The following is a 17599-nucleotide window of genomic DNA, read 5'->3' as shown; positions in this document are numbered from 1 at the left end:
TGCAGAAGACAATTTACATTTGAGGCTGTAGAGAACATTTATTTCTGAAGTGATTTTTAACTTTCAGTTTTATGCATCTATTTTGACATAATAGTGCAATTAGATATGACCACAAGGCCACTGTCTGTAATTGAATTCTTTCCTAACCAGGATTGACACTTAAGAGCATATGTGACAACAATAGGCTAAAAAGTGTTCATTCTTCATTTGATTTCAGTCATCATCTGACATACTCAAATTCGGTGGATCATCGTATCAGTCAGAAAATTCTGCTTTTCTGATTTCTTTTTGTTTAAATCTTGCATTAAACAGCTTTTTATGATATATGAAATCAAATACACAAGTATGATATAACAGGGAAGAGAATGCCAACAATGACATTACATGATTCAGTCTCCACTGGGCTCCAATTTACTTCAGCAGGCCACTCAAGAAAAGAAGCTTATAGCATATAATTATCTGCAACAAGAAGTCTCTGTGGATTACAGTGGTTAGAATTTACATTTACGGTGCTGCCACTGGATTACCAGAAATGTAACTGAGGAGAAATTAAATGTCTCCTTTCCTCATTCTTTTCTGTTACATTCCACATAATCAACTGAGGCAACAGCATACATGCTTAAACTCTAGTAGAACGCAACGATGCATAGAAATGGATGGATACAAGTAATACATTAACTTTATGCAAATTAAGAAGCGTTAAACATGCTTAAAATTATTTTTACTTTTTAAAATGCCTTAATTAAGCTCATAACTTCAACTGAAGAGAAGTAATCAACCAGTGCTGAGAGTCATGTAAGCGTTCACATAAGTCTTTAGTTCTTCCACAAAATTTTCATGACAGAGCTCCAAGAATAAGACAGTAGGAGCGTGCTGACCACCAAGATTTAGAAGAACTGAAATGTATACTCTGTATTGTATGTATGTCACAATTTACCTGTGAGGAAAATGTACAGACCAAGAAGTCTGCTTGAGACAAGAAGTGGATATCCAGAATAACACCTCTTAGGGAGTTTTCAGTGTATCGATTATGAAGTCCTGCTGACCAGGATATGGAGTTATCACTGATAAATTCATAATTTGGATACCTGTGAAAATACAATAGATGGTTAACAGCAAAGTCTTATTTTATTTCTTTATTTTTAAGAGGAAGTATCATCTTTGCTGCAAGGTAAGTTTGTTAGGTTGTTTTAAGTGATTCTCTCCTTTACAAGGTATACACTGTAATTGCTGAACACTCTATAAGGCTACTGCTGCCTCCACACATGCCCCATCTTTATCCAGAGAAAAAAAAACGCTGAAGTCTGTCCGAGATCTTACACTGTAAGATAGCATTGCCGTATTCTGCTAATGCTACTGATTTTAAATGACAGATACTCAGATCCTTTGGCTTCCTCTAAATAGAATACTGGACTGTGTCTTTACTAGGCTTCATTTTTGTTTATTACCACACTTTCAATTAGATACCAATTACAACACGGTGCAAAGAAATCGGTAACCTGTAAAGGGACCTATTAAGTAAACTAATTTAAACCAAAATAAACTGGTTGTCCTTTACAGTTATTAATGCTGTATGGAGAACAGATTTTTCAGTTTACTCGTCAAAAGGAAATTAAAAAAAAAAAATGTAAAACTTCATGTCAATACATTTTTGGCACATCATAATGTAGAAATATTTTAAGTCAAAAGCCAAAACTTGGGAGCTTATATTAAAGTAATATTGAAAGTTTCTAAAATACAACAATGGTTTTGAAAGCAAAAAACATTTTTTTAAATGTTAAAAAACACTGTTCTTTCTCAGAACACTTTTTTTCCCCTTTACTGGGGAACTAACTGAAATAATCTGCAAAAAGTAGCACAAATTTATTACAAAAGTTTCATTCAGTCCCCCAACAAAAATAAGCTTTACATAGAAAATTTCAAAGATTATAATTTCATTGCTAATACACAATAATTATAGTTTACACATGAAGTGTAACAAGTATGACTAAACTGCCAACTACAGAATTTTAAATACAGGGCTAATTATCAAATAATTTAAATAAGAAGTATTTGTCAAATTTATAAGTTTGTAGCAATTATAAAGCAACATATACACAGCATAGTAATGGAGCTAATATTACATTTGTATGAATGAATCATGCTTAGTGTTTAAGGAGAGGAAAAAAAAAAGTCATAACACAGGGCAGGCCCTGATGCTAGAGTAACAACTACTACTGTAGAGCTAACTAGATTTTTCAAAGCCCAATAGTACTGTGCTGAACATCTTTTAAAATAAGGAAGCTTGCATTCAGAGTTCTTGGAAAGATACTGGAGTTAGCACATACCTGTATGCAACAAGCTAGCGTGTGCATATTCTGTACATGGGACAGACCCATCATTCTGGCAACCTCTTGTAAGAATATGCCAAATTTATTCCATGTCAAAATAACTGGAAAAATTGTCTTCAGAAGTGAAACAGGCAAATAGATTAGGCTTTTCCATCTAACATTAACCAGCCATCACTGCCACATCAGGAAAAATCATTTCAAAAGCAAATCAAAAAGCCTTATGCAAAACTTCACATCTACACATTAAACTACATAAGGGAGAATTAGAATTGGTCTTCAGAGTGATTTTATTAGAATTTCATGTTCCTGAAAGAAATACCTGCTCTAACACAAAAATTAACACATCTGTGCTAAATTTCCCAGAGGTACCAAGACAACTTTAAAGGGCGCATCTGATCACAAACGTCAGGGGAAGTGCAGGTTGCCGAGGGGGAGAGGAAGAGAGAGAGAAGGCAACAATATTCTTGATTAAGAGTAACTGATAACACCTTTTATGAGAAGTGATAGTGGCGTATGTATCAAGAAATCTTTTCTTCCCCCTCATCTTCTCTTTGTGGCTAACATTTCCTGTCAATATTTAATCAGCTTTCAAAATATAACAGATGACAATACAATATTTTCCATATCTTCTATTTCCGTTTCCACTGTGTAAACCATATTAGTATGCTTTCCTTTAAAAGAAAAGTAGCACAGACCAAAATAGAGGTATGTCATTCTCCACTGTAAAAACTAGCCGAGGAACAGTGGATGGGCACTGGAGGTAAGTGACAAATATGTAGTAGAAGATGCCACTGCTAAGGACAGTGAATATAGAACCTTTCTTAGAAAGTGCTTGGCATCAGGAATACTGTTAGAATTATTACTTCCTTCAGATTCCTGAAGCAGGATCCACATGCCAAGGAGAGACAAAATAGAACCCTTCTTGAGGAATCTGATTTCCTGCTCTCAAAAGGTCACTCCAGTACCTTCAGAAATGAAGTACAAAAAAGTCTAATATTGGATCTAGTACAAAATCTAATCCAGTATCATGTTTCTGACAACAGCATACAAAGCTATCCTTCTCATAATATAGTCTCCCTGCAATTGGCAATCCGAAGGTGGAAGGTTCTACAGTACCTACTCCTGTCAAAAAAAAGAAAAAAAGAAAAAAAAAAGCTTAATATTTAAAGTAGGTAGGTTTAGCATCAAAGAACTCAAAAATATATTTGTTTTCATAGGAAAACTTGAGAGTTATGAGTAATGTTTCCACAGATCCCAGAGTACTCCCTATACTAGTGAAAATAATTTCAAAAATAGCATGCGTTTAGTTTCTTTCAAATTTGAGGTTCACTACACCCCAGAATTATCTATACATCTTCTTACAAGTACATTTAGAAACTTGTCCTTCCCCCACTTATTCAGGAAATGGCCTTCAAGATGCTTTTGAATTTGGTCTTAACTTTCATTTCACATAAAATTGATTTTAAACCACCTGACAGTTTTAGAAACTGTCACTTCAACTCAGTGATTCCAGCTTAGCACTCACCTACTCACTTGATTAGGTTTTTAAACACACACTTTAATCTCCCCTCCCCCCCCCCCCCCCCCAGTGTTATATTCATGCTCGGGAAAGGGGATTTCCATTAAACACCCATAAAACATGAGTATAAGAGCAGTCATATTCAGTGAGAGCTAAGAGTCTTCCAGTCCAGTGTCCTGTCTACAAATAGATGCATAAAGAAAAATATAACAACAGGCCAAACCTATACTTCTCCCAAGCTCTACCATACATGGCCCATTGACTTCCTGCATCAAGTGATGTTTACTTCCCCTTTCCACTCAGTATAGTGCTTTAGATTCTATTTAAAACTATTCTTTATCATGATGACTACAAAAAATAAGGTTAATTAAACTCCTAAAGCTCCATGGTTGGCTATTGCTTCATTTTATTCCCTTTTCTGTCTGTATTAATATGATGATTAATGTAATACCTGCATTGTAAGCATCCCCCCCGCCCCAAACAAAGACCTTGGGCACAGTGGGGTCTATTACTAAGATACCCAAATGCTGTGGTAAGTGAATAATAAAAAAAGAGTTCATATTCTTACTGATAGAATCATCTAAATATAATATTCTGTGGGCTCCCTTCTATCTTTCTCGAGAAATTGCCTACACATCCTCTTCTCTAACAACAGGAAAGGACCAGACTGCGAAGATAAAACCAAAGAATGGAAACTGGCATAATAATGTTTTCCCTCCACTTATCTAAAAATGATATCTAATTCTTGTTAAGCTACCTAACAGATTCTTGAAAGCTATGTTGAAAGCCAGGCAAGATATTTTTCTAGGAAAGGAGGGGGAAGAAAGGAAACCAGACAAGGGTGGGGAAGAGATTTGTTCTTTGGCAATCTTTCCTTCCTCAACCACCAGTCTCAGATAAAGATAGAAACCAAAACACAGTTACGAGACTATTTCAAGTGTCGGTTTCAGAGGCCAAAGAGCTGGTTATTTAACAGGTATAGCTAAACTGTGCAGCAGTGCAAATCAAGGCAAGCCCCAGGTCCCCGTTTTCAGTTCAAGAGGAGCGGGGACCTGTCTAGAACAAGCAGTGCAAGTTTTGTTCCCTTAGAAATCGTAGTGTGAGCATGTATATATGCAAATGAGCACACAGATGGAGCAGGAAATAACGTGTTTTTCCAGGCCTTGCTCCAACAATGTACAAGCTGCTCATCAGGCCCAAGAACTTTGAAGCACTCCTGGATCCTACAGATTACTATCACTTTGGGGTTTGGGGGGGTTTTTTGTTTGTTTGTGGGTTTTTTTGTGCATAAGCAAAAAAGTCACACCTATTACATAGGGAGAAAAGATGTCTAACTTGCTATTGTGAAAGTAAAGGAACGACAATGAAATACAGTGAAAAAAGACTTCCAAAATGTTGGGGGGAAAAAATGAAATTCATGAGGTGGGGAAGTAACTGCATGAACTGAAAAAGCAAAGTACAGATGACAATACAGGTGAACAGCCTGAAGGGAAGATTTTAATTTATTGAATTTTAGTACTCATATAGTAGAGAAAGAGACCTAAAAAGATTTGTATATAAAACAGAAAGGTATTAAATATGCTTCCTTAAGAATTTGTGTGTGTCCAGCTGCTTTATTTTGACTGCTTCTATCTTGAGAGAGAAGATGCTGTCAATAACATTATAGACTAGAAACATGTATACAAGAAAGTTCAAAACACTGGATGATTTAATGACTATTTCAAGCATAAAGAAAAAGCAATTTATAGCATTCCTAACATATACCGTGTCCTCTGGCTTACCAGAAGTTGTCAAGTGTTTTATCCCATAATCATTACAGCTGTTGAACTCCCAACCATGCTCCTTTCTAATCACACTGTTCTATATCACCCTAATTCTGAAAACATACCACAGTTATTTTTTCATTTTTGGGGGGTGGAAGGTGGGTGGATGGGAATCACTCACACTCCTACAAACTGATACTACGGACTCCACTGTCTTTCCTACCAAACTTGCAGTTGTAGGCCTCTGTGACAGCAAAGGAAGTTTCTGAAACTAAAATATTATAATTTTCATGATTATAAGTAGTTTGATACGCTTCTCTTAATTGAAATGATACATCCACTCATCTTTATGTTAATTCACTTCTAGAACTTCATGATTGTTATTTAAATGCCAGCATTGTTTTCACAGCCAAGCATATTTGTATAACGAGAGACTAACACCTAGTAGTTACTAATATTACTGCAGCCATTAAAGAATGCAAAAAAAGCTATTGCAGCATAGTGTGACAATTGTTTCTATTACAGCTTGGTAGTGCAGTGTAACTAGAAGTTTAAACTTTTCTGGCAGAGCGTCAAGTAATTTGTAGTTCTCCTTACAAAAGCGGGAAGAAAAGATGGCTTGTTCCCAAAGTCTGACCTCAGATGTCCTTAGATGCTGAAACATCAAATAGTGTCTTGCCTTTTCTGAGATCACAGGAAGTCTCAGATACCTTCCACTCTACTGCAAGCAACAGTTGCATGCAAGCGACTTGGAAAATTATGCTTCACTGTAAACTATGACACACTAAAAACTCAGGCACAACATATCAAAAAAACTTCATGACTAACAGACTCTAGACTTTTATTAAAATGTAGAAAGGAAATGCTGTATTAATGGGCTATACAGTTTCATAAATAAATAATAAAACACAAATAAATAAAAATCAAAATCTGATTTGGAATACACCTTGAACTGCTTCAGAAACTGTAATGCTTAATAAAATTCAATGGCAGTTTTATTGCTACAGAGGACTTAGGTGCCTGTGTTTATACACAGTGTATGTTATTATTGACAAAGCTAAAGAATATAGTGCTAAGGTTTCGATATTTGAACACATACACTAAAAAATGCATACTTGAGATAGTTACAACAATATCAAATTCTATTGTGCTAAAGCAGTAATTAAAATTTAGGACAATTTCAATGAATACTATAACCTCAGTTTTGTATTACCTGTCTTTTCATTGTTCAGATTTGCACTTTAAATGTTATGTTATCATAGTTTTTTCTGCTACTGTTCTTTTCTCTACACATACAAAAAAGGAGGGATTAGATTGTGATCATCTGGAGTTGTATATGTTGATTTACTTTTTTCAAAACTCCATAATTTTAAACAGCAGGCCTTTATAGATATGAAAGAAAAATAGAAATAGCACAACTGAAATGCACAGATTCACAAAGCTGTAAGAAAATTCCTCTGCTATAAAAAAAGATTTTTTGCTTACCCTGCGTATGCCAAAGAAAATTTGTAATCCAGTATATTATCTTAGGTGCTTTTCCAATCACATCTACTAAGAATAAAACTGTTTGAAATTTGCCATTTGAGTTACCTTTATATTTAAAAGTCTTACTTTCCTTGCCTTAAGGAAAAAATATTCTTTTGTTCAAGGGAGATAAAATTTTGGAAATAAAAATAGGTGCTATTCAGTAGACAGATAAATATATGCTACTCAAAAGGAAAACATGCTAGCTTGTACTCAGTAACACTTATGTTTAAATTCAACACATCTGAAGTACTTTTGCTAGTTTCCAGTGAAGGCAATAAGCATTTGAGAAATTTATTATGTTGGTGACAATATAATCTAAGAAAGATAAGGCTAAATAAGGAACGTTATTCTTCCACATGCATCAGCTTTTTTCTACAAGAAAGAAGGTTTCGCTATCTCAGTGACACCTCACAAAACACCTGACTTAATGAGTTTGTATGAGAAAATACAGGCCATATTTGAAATAAACAGATGCATACTGTCCGTTTGCAGGCTTGAGCAGTTATATTATCTTTTAGTTCAGCTACAGCTAGGATAGGTTCTCGCTGCCATATTCTAGAGTGCTAGAAGAGGACAAAAGATCAAAAGAGGGATGAGACAATGTTACAGACTGATAAGCCCACATACATTTAAGGACAAACTCAACATGTATCCTACTGGTAGGATGAAAAAAATAGCCTAAGTAGTCAATATAGTTTTTCTGAAAGAGTCATCAGAATTTTTTCAAACAATTTGTAATAATTTCTCTGCCAACTATTCACAAAAAGGTATGATTTGGACAGGTGAAATTTCTTTATACATTAATCAGTTTTTAAAATATTCCTAAACAGTTTCTTTTTAATTTGTATGTTCTATAACAAGTTAGTTTTATTTGTTACATATATTTTTGCTTCCTTCTTAAAGCATTAGTTTATTTTAAAATAGTCAAAGATATCTTACTCAACTCTTGTAAAAATTTTAGCTTCAAATTTAGGAAAGCACACTTGGGGGGGGGGGGGAAATCAGCCAAGAAAAGGAGTTCTAAGAGAAAATCAAAATCACTGGAAGCTGAAATGCAAATCTTATCTATACAAATGATAACAAAATGCTACACTAAGATTCACACCCACAACAGTCAGAGATTGTAAATCTAACCAGAAGGAACAAACCACTATGTAAATGTAATCGACTTACTTGGACTTTGCCTCTTGCAACAGAGAAGGGTCATCTGTAGCCAAATATACTCTTTTTTTGTCAACGTGCATTCTGCGGGCAAGAAGTTCAAACCGTTCTTCAACATGCACCATATACTCTTCAATGGGATGAAATGCTGCCTCTGTTCCTACTTTGTCTGTCCTTCGGACGTGAACACTGAAAAATGGCAGAAACCAAGAAATCAATTTATAAATACAATAGATACATTAGCAACTGAAATTTTAAATTTATACTTCACACCTGCACCTCTAGAATGCATATTAAAATGAACCTCTACGTAAAAAAGGAGGATTAGAAGTTGGTGATGTCCATCAGGACACACTAACTTAAGGAATTATTAACTGGAAAATCTGAAACTCATTTGAAACTATTTTTAACAATACAAAATTAGCTGTCAGTCTGTTCTTGAAACATTACCTTGCAAGTAAAGCAAAGAGTAACAAAGAAAAAAAATGAAGGAGATTTAATTACAGCATATAGGACATTCCTTCTATGCAGGAGGCTACGTAATTGATCATGGCTAGATGTTTTTTCAATACAGTACAAAAGCAAAATAAGAGTATTCTCATCATGGATATGTTGGGGCACCACTTACAAGGCATGACTTGAATGAAGGTAGTAAAGACACATCTTCCCCAGATGCTTGAAATCTGGAAAGCCTTCAAATCTGCCAGTGGTGAGGTGGCCTGTTGGGTCTATGGTCAGAAGCCAGTAAAAGAACTAACGTTTGCATGCAACTACTATGTTCTCCTTGAACAGGGAAGATTAAGGATGGAAGGAAAATTGTGATAAGAGGAAGCAATATGTGCAGGCAGCAGCAAACATTTTTCATGTTACACCTTTTTTCCACAGGCTGCTCTTCACCGCCCATAGCTGCTTCCCTTCTTGCCATAACTCCAAATACAGTCCTTTCCAATCCTTGGCTACTGCTATTTTACACTAAGAACCAACAACAGTGAAATGATGAGCAGGGGAGGGCAAGGCACATACCATATTGAGGTGTGGCCAACAATGAAAACAGATATGGATTCTGGCAAGTAAAATGTAGGCTTAGCATTTTTTCCTCAAATATAAAGGCTATGGATACTTGACTATACAGACATCAGAGTTCCTAGAATATAAATTGTAAAGCAATTACATGAATGAAATTCTATATTACATTTTTAGATATAGCATGAAATTTAAACAAACCTTCTATTCAGCCTCCATTTATATATCTCTGCATACCTATATGTACACACATATGCTTTAAAGAAGTACTTGCAATCAACTTGCATTAGGCACAGTTAGAAAATAAAGGCTTCCTTTAGAAAGCACCCTCCATCCCCACAAAACACTTGAGGTTCTTGGACTATTACCATAAAAAATTTTCTCATGAACAGGAAACACCATATATACACATTAAAGCACAGGCATTTAAAAATAAAACTAAATACCTACCCAATCACTGGATGTTTGAAACCAAGTTTCCTTGTGGCTTCCTCTATTTCTTTTTCTAACCAAGGTTGCGGACGAATCAAGTATTTGACAAACTGCGAGACCCACCACACTGCAGGATCCCCATGGACACGAATTAACCTATCAGCCAGGTCTTCAGGGATAGCCAACGGTAAGTAAGGTGGCCGTGGATGTAAACTGTCAACGATGGGAAGTTCCACCACCTGGACATCCTTATCATTAGCCTCACCTGTGGTAAAATAAATACTAGGTGAGTCTAATGGTTCATTTTAATAATAAACTTTACAATTCGTATGTAACATTCCAAACATATCAGCTAAACAGTATTTTCAACTTCAAAAGGACTACCTAACCCCCACTATACTTTTTTAAAACATCATTTAAAAATCAGTTTTAGACTAGACTTCTGTATGAACTGTATCTAACAATCTATCCTACTAGAACAAAGTTGAAGATCCTTCAATTCTTAGCAGCTGGTAATTAATAAAATGTGTTCGTTTTAATATATAAAAATCCTTTCTATACATCACTACCCAATTTAGCACGTGCTACGGTTTGCTTGGACATAACTTGTTACAAAAAAATGCATAAAATTCAGTTGCTTGTTTAAAAATAGAGAAAAATTTTATGGCATAAGAAACTTAGAAAAAAACAGCAGGACTTTATAGGGGTTTTTTGGTATGGGAGTAGTTTTCATTTATCTTCATTTTTTTAACTATGATATTACATTACAGTAAACCTTCGCTTTTCAGACATTAACAGAACCATTGAATTAGCTACCGGGCTGACAGAAGGACAGAGAGAGAAAATTCTTGTCTTGAAGAACTTAAACTATGAAGGTAAGTGTAAACCAGTAATCAAGGAAAACAGCCAAGCACTACACAGCTACGTGATTTACTTACAGGTAAGAATGTATCTGTTCAGTACTAACTGAAGTAGAATATACAGACGTTTTAGATGGAACTTTCTTTCAAAGCTCAATAGCCACTAACCATTCTTTTAAATCAGAGGTTTTACAAATTACACAAACGTGTATGCATAATTGATGATTTAAGGTTATTTTCATATACTGAAACAAATACTCATCATAATTGAGAACATAAGACAATGCATTACATTTTAACAAAACCCAGCACTCCAGATAAGACTTCTAATTCACTCATTGGCTCTAAAAGAACATTCACCAGTGAAGACAGTTAGTTCTCTGGTTAGCGTTCACCAGCCAGGAAAGAAAACATAATTGTTGATGACCAAGGAAACCCACTGGCTGACAAAACCAACTCAGTGTAAAGATAATGAGTCTTAAGGACAATTACAAATCCCCAAGTTTTAAGCTCTTTTGTGTGCACGAAAAATCTCTTCAATATATTTGTCACAAATTCCCAGAAATATGACAATCACACAACTAAGCCACACATTGCCAAAATGTTTCATTAACACTGGAGAGTTTGCCAAAACCAGTAGTCAAAATTTAGCAGTAACTCTTCAAGATACAGGCATTTAAGGATCTTGTTTGTTATGGTTTGGTATATTTTCAACTAATTTTTAAAAGATCTGGAAAATTTGTCTTGAAACATGTATCTGTATCTTAATATTTCAGCACTGTGTTGTATTAACACCATTATAAAGGGATCCTTTAGAAGAATTTCCCATAAAATGTACACCTCAGGTATGGATGATACTAATCAATTCAGGAATTCACCTGAATTCATAATTTCACCATCTGTAATGTCATGCTAACAAGAAAAGAATAGCCATGAACCTAGTAAAAATACTGAATCTGGTAAAAATACTGAGTATTTAAGTTTTCTTATAATAAGATGGATAATTTTTATCAGTATGTTTTCAGAAAGCTGCAATAAAGAACTGATTTGGAATCAAAGAAACCAAAAGCATTGATAGATTTTCTCAAAATTTAGTCTGTGCCTTTGCCAACAGTTTCCTTTCTTTTTGGTAAGACAAATAGCTCAAAAACATGTTTGTAGCACACCCACAATTCTCTAGAAGCAGGATATAGAACAGCAGACAAGAAAGCCTGAAGCTTCCCTAATAAAATGAAGATATCTCCATAAAATTAACGATGTGTATTCAGAAGAGGGCTTCTCCTTAAATACCTGCCTGAGACCAAATTTTGAGTGACAGAGATACATCTAGTTTCTGGAGTCAAAAGTTGAAAGGATACAAATATTGTCCTAAACAAATCTTTTTTTTTTTTTTTTTAAATCATTGTTTGTTGTTTTCATAAATTTAAAGAAATGGGAAGTACTTTAGCCAAAATCGTTAATCAACATACCAGCTCTCATGTAGCATGAATGTCTATTTGTGATTATATTCTCTTTGTCTTGCACCCAAAAATACTGCAATACTGACAGATTTGAAGCAGAAAAACAAGGCACATCCTGTTTGCCCTGTACCAGACATACAAAACTGCTGAATTTATGGTAGGAAGTGAAACACTTCATGTCTGCTTGCTTGGCTAGTTGCATAAGAATAACTACAACAGAGATAATGTAATCCAGTCTGCAACTATTACAAGGAATCAGAAGGCTGGCACACCTTTATTCTGTTAACACTACCTTTTTTTCTTGCCTCTGCATTATAATGCGAAAGAAAAGAGGGAATGCGTGTATCTTCATGGGGTGGGAAGGTATTAGGACCTTTTTGATCTCCACTTGGTTTTAGGTATCTGCACGTAATCTCTAAATGATGTACATATTCTCTACTATTCCTTTGTTTTCTTCCTTTTCTCCAGCTATATGTACCATGTCGACTAATACTGGATTAATCCTTTAAAGTTACACTGTTCATTAGCTATGACATTCACAGCTAAGTTTTTATACTGGCTATAGCAGAAGTCAATCTAACTCTAAGTAAAACATAAGCTCTGTCAAAAATTTCACACCTGATTCAACAGTGCAAGTTTTTTTTTTTTTTTTTTAAATGTTACAACTACAAAAATTCTTTGGAGAAAACTTCCCTTCTTGAAGTACACGACATCATATTTAGTAGCCAACTTGCTGACTAAGGAATAAGTATGGGTGGTACCAGTGCTATCAATCTTCTGGAAACAGTTCTGTCAATACCATTCCTTTTACCTAGAGAACATGAGACTGAAAACTGATCTGGGTCTCTTGCAGCATTCTGGAGAAAACTTCTAGTGTTTCTTGAAAGATTCCTAGCAGGTAAGATTTTTTTTTTTTTTTTTAAATAAACCTAGAACTAATCTCCAATTTTCAACGGGCATGGTTTAAAAAGCTTTCATGGAAATTTTAAATAACATAGGATATTGTTTTAGTTTACTGAAAAAAAGAGATGCATATCAAAAAAAGAAAAGAAGTCAATGATACAATGAATAATCAAACCTTACCCAAACTGACAGGCAAACACACACTAAAAAATACCAAGTCACATTCTTGATTGAATCAAACTGTAGCTGTTCTACTGAAGACAGTCAAGTTGGATTAAATGTACAGAATGATCTGCTTATCCACACATTTCCAGAGGTTTTTTGGCTATGTATTCTCCCAATTTTAAAATAATTCAGTTCTTCCATTTCCCAGTTGTATTTTGTGATATGTATTTTGTGTACTATTGTTTATATCTTTTTACCAAGTTGTTAGAATCACAGAATATCACAGAATAATTAGGTAAATCACAGGTCAGTCAGGTCCAAACCCCTGATTAATGCAGGGCCAGCTTTAAAGTTTGATCATAGAATCATGGAATTATTTAGGTTGGAAGATACTGCTAGAGCTGTTACGTCACTTACATTTCAGCAATCCTTCAAGCTACCTTTTCTAATGTGATGTATTTTGCTTTTATAGATGCCAAATTTTGCATCTATAATTCTATTTACAGCTCATTTAATTTTCTTATGATTCTAGGTGCTATTTCTCAGTTACGATTTACTTAAATAATTGTCCTCTGCAGGTCTCTGACTTTTCCATTTTTCCTTTCCTGGGTAAGTAAAAGATCAAGTGTTTCTGTAACAGTCTAAGTACTGCGATATTTATCTTTCTCATTCATTTATCATAACAAAACACATCATCAGCAGAAAATTAACCAATTGCAAAGAAATAAACTTTGCTTTCGATAACCCACGTCAGTTACACCAACTAGTTCTCCTCCTTCACCATTTTTTTGATATGTTGATCACTAACAGATGGGTAAGACAGTTGCAACTTGCACAAGTCCCACTGATCACTTTTTAAATACTGAAATCAGCTGTGTGTGTTATACAAAGCATAAATTGCTTCCCTACAATGTCCCTATCTGCCCTAATTGCATCCTTTATAGGTCACAGGACTTGCATAACTTTTTGTCATTTGGCATAATCTCACCGACTATTTACTTTTCAACTTTAATCCCATGTAGTCCCTTTTGCTATTTGCATCTTTCATTATCAACTCCTTTGAAGCCTGAAAAATGTCGGTTTTGCTTTAAACAACCGTTGGAACTTTGTCATTTTGCCGTATCATCTCACTTCCTGCCATATGAACATTGGTTCAGAGCTATATTCAAATCAGCATTTCTGTTGAGTGTTCACAAAGAGCAATCAATACCTTTAGTTAATGTTAACTGAAAAGCCTGTTTGAGCACTTTATTCACTCTCCTAATATTTTAAAATTCATCATCTAATTTCAAAGTATTCTTTCAAAAAGTCTTTAAAAGTATGCTATGGTACATGGCGCAAAGCTTCATTACTTTTCAGTTTTTATAATATAGACAACTGTGAGCTGGTATCAGCTCGCATACAACTAATCACAGCTGTACGTAAACAGAAACCCAAAAGACTTGCCGCCAGTTTGAAGCCTAACCCCAGCTGAGTGAACAATTCTAAATCCAATCACACAAAACGTGGCACAGTTAGGACTGGTGTTCAGATTAGCATACGATATGGCGAGGGGTCACGCTGAATTCTCACAAGGCTCTTCACTGTCTTGCTGGCTACTGCAAATGTATTGCAAACGCAACAGGTTCATGCTTCACAGATTTCAATATTTAATACCTTCCTTTGCAAAGCAGATAGAAGAAAAATCAATGGAAACCAGGCAATATTCTTCTGTATTAGGCTATTTATGAATTGGCAACTGGTTCAGAAGAAACAAAAAGTATGCTTTTATCCATTCTGTACTACAGACTACATCTCCTACAACTGTTTTTAGGGCATTTTCAAATACCATTATGGTAGACACCCAGTAAGGACTTCATGCCTGGTTGAATTATAAAATGGAATTAAAATGAAATTAAGAATCCTATTTTTCTTTTAAAGTAGTCAGCCAATATAACTTAAACGAGTTCATGCCCTTGTATTTCAAACTGTGATTATTTGCTAAGATTTTGCTTTGTACGTTTTTAATGTCTTTGAAATTTTATCTGGATTACTTTACTCACAGCAGATAGACAGGTACAGCATTGTTGACAAAACCTTTGCTTTCTTAGGAAACTTGGCTGAAGAAATTCTCTGCTGAGGACATGATTTTATCAGCCCTTCCACCCCACTGCCAAAAGAAAAAAAAAATTGATACCATTCTTATTTCTGTTCCAGCACAATGCTGACTTTGAGAGCTTTTAAACTACCAACATGCCTTGTAAGCACATGTTCCACTGATTTTCTATAGGATTTATTTTCCCACGTCATTTTGGCACCTACCCATAATCAAAAATGCAAAGATAAACAGTGATCTTTTCTGTGCTAGTGAGTAATGGGATTTCAGTGCGTATTTTCTGTCTTTGACCTAATGAAAATATGAATTGAGGGTGTGGATTTTTGTATTTGAAATAGTTATGTCTCAGACAACACTAAAGCAGCAGCACCTACTGACTGCTTCGAGGGCCTCCGCCATTCCCTTTTTAATAAGCTCAGATGAACTGCATTACACTTAACTAGTTTTTTGTTTCACTCTTGAAAATCTCTCACTGTTTAAACACTAGAAGCTTTTTATGGGCATTGATATGTCATTTTGAGAGAACATTAAAATATAAAGGTTCTCCCCTCCTCAACCATTTAGATACCCAGCATGCCAATTTAAGGTTTACAGATGAAGTGTTTGATTCCACAAATGGATTGCATACAATAGCCAGCGAAGGCATTTTCAGTGGAATGTCAAACAAAGCAGAATTCAAGAAGCTTACTAGTAATTTATTTTTATTTTTATGTTTATATAGTGAAACTGCTCCTGAGCAATGTCCCTTTTCATCCAAACAACCTATATGAAGGGGGGGGACCTGTCTAAAAAGACCTCAAGCTTCCTGACTGTCTGAAAATGTCATAAAATATATTTGGAAAGGCAAATATGTATTTATAAATACAAAGTTCTGTCTGCTGTGTTAGCCAGGCTTAGTCATTCCTCCAAACAGTAATCTGAGTTGACCATATAAAGTAAGATCTTACATATGCATACCTAAAAATGACTTCGGAAAATAAATGAAAGAGATCTTTACAGCAATATTTAAGAAAAACTAATTTCAGATTTAGCTTGAAACAACTACACTGACAACGATTCTCTCTTTCAGTCTAACGTTAATTACTATATACCTGAAAATACTTCCTTTGAATTGCTGTTTTCTGGAATAGAAGATAAACAGCTTATTTTTATAATAGTCCTTCAAGAGCTGCAGGAACTTACCTGCAACTGATCTCTGGCATGCAAATGCTGACTGGACATATGCACAAGTCAGTAACAGGTTTCTCTAAGCATGCAAAGAACAAGACTGCCTCAAGAAGACTTATCGTCTTTTTGAGCAAGTGGTTTATAACTTCGGCTTCCAATCTTGTCTTGTTCTACATCTAAACATTTGAAACACTGGCCAGCAGCATATCTTTAAATAAATTAGTAAAAATGCTTTCATGTGCAAGTCCAGATGGTACAGCCCTCAAGGTGCACAGGCAAAAGGAGGCTTTAGTTAGTCATAAATAAAACAGTAGAGAATAAAAGTGCCACGCGACTTGCAATTCATAGCAGTGAGGCATACATTGTCTGAACTGGGCAGTTGAAAAAAACTGAGAGAAAGAGGGGTATACTGTACTTCATATGGTCTACTAACATCAAAGAGGGAAAAACAAGAGCGCAACTCTCCTGCAGTACTGTGAAAGGAAAATTTTATGGTCTTATATCATAGCGTATATGCCCATTTTCAAGTGGTCTACCATTTGAGGATAGAATTTCATTTTCCAAAGTAAATAAGAGAAAAATGTAATGCAAGAAGAAATAAAACTCACATAAAAATATAACATTTTTCTCCATAACTATTACAATAACATAGTATCATATTAGTTTCCACACTATTAGAAACTTAAAAAAAAATTACTGCTTCTTATAGCAGTTAAGGACATGTACAAAAAAAAATACCTACATCTTTGAGATATGTCTTAAAATGTATGCAGTAGCAGATGAACGAAAATCAGCTCTAATGATTTCTCTGCTAAACATGTTAGATAGCATTCACAAAGATGTAATGTCAGAAATATGAGACTCTCAACTTTTTTTTTTCTTAGAATTTCATAAGAAATTGTAACAAAATAAATGTGCGTCTTCCAATGTAGGTAGAAGATAAAGGTAATAACACAGGCTTTCACGTTTCTTAGCTGTTCAGAACACAAGGAAGAAATCAGTGTGCTGAGGACCTAAAGACTGAGAAACAGAAATATAAAACACAAAAAATGATTGCAGCCTTAAAAGTCTTGGTAGGCCTTTAAATTACTTTACATGATAAAGAATAAGATTCAGCACCATTTCCCTATTTAGTTGGTTCTTCATGTCTAACAAGAGTATACAGCAATAAAAACATCTTTTCAGTATTAAAAG

At 34.8% G+C, this 17599-nt stretch overlaps 1 protein-coding gene across 4 annotated transcripts in view; it reads right to left on the bottom strand.

Annotated features, from left to right (window-relative positions):
* FUT8 (fucosyltransferase 8) overlaps positions 1 to 17599 on the bottom strand; it is a 125110-nt gene that overhangs the window by 5640 nt on the left and 101871 nt on the right. For all 4 annotated transcript variants that reach the window (XM_064512735.1, XM_064512734.1, XM_064512736.1 and 1 more), the window contains 3 exons: positions 9774 to 10020; positions 8313 to 8489; positions 938 to 1088 (listed from right to left, as the gene is read on the bottom strand). In XM_064512735.1, coding sequence (XP_064368805.1) covers positions 938 to 1088; positions 8313 to 8489; positions 9774 to 10020 — 575 coding nt within the window. The remainder of the gene's footprint in view (positions 1 to 937; positions 1089 to 8312; positions 8490 to 9773; positions 10021 to 17599) is intronic.

The sequence above is a fragment of the Dromaius novaehollandiae genome, chromosome 5 (assembly GCF_036370855.1).
Source record: "Dromaius novaehollandiae isolate bDroNov1 chromosome 5, bDroNov1.hap1, whole genome shotgun sequence".
Taxonomy (NCBI): Eukaryota; Metazoa; Chordata; class Aves; order Casuariiformes; family Dromaiidae; genus Dromaius; species Dromaius novaehollandiae.
Note: the sequence above shows the minus strand (reverse complement) of the source record. Positions and strands in the feature narration are given on the sequence as shown.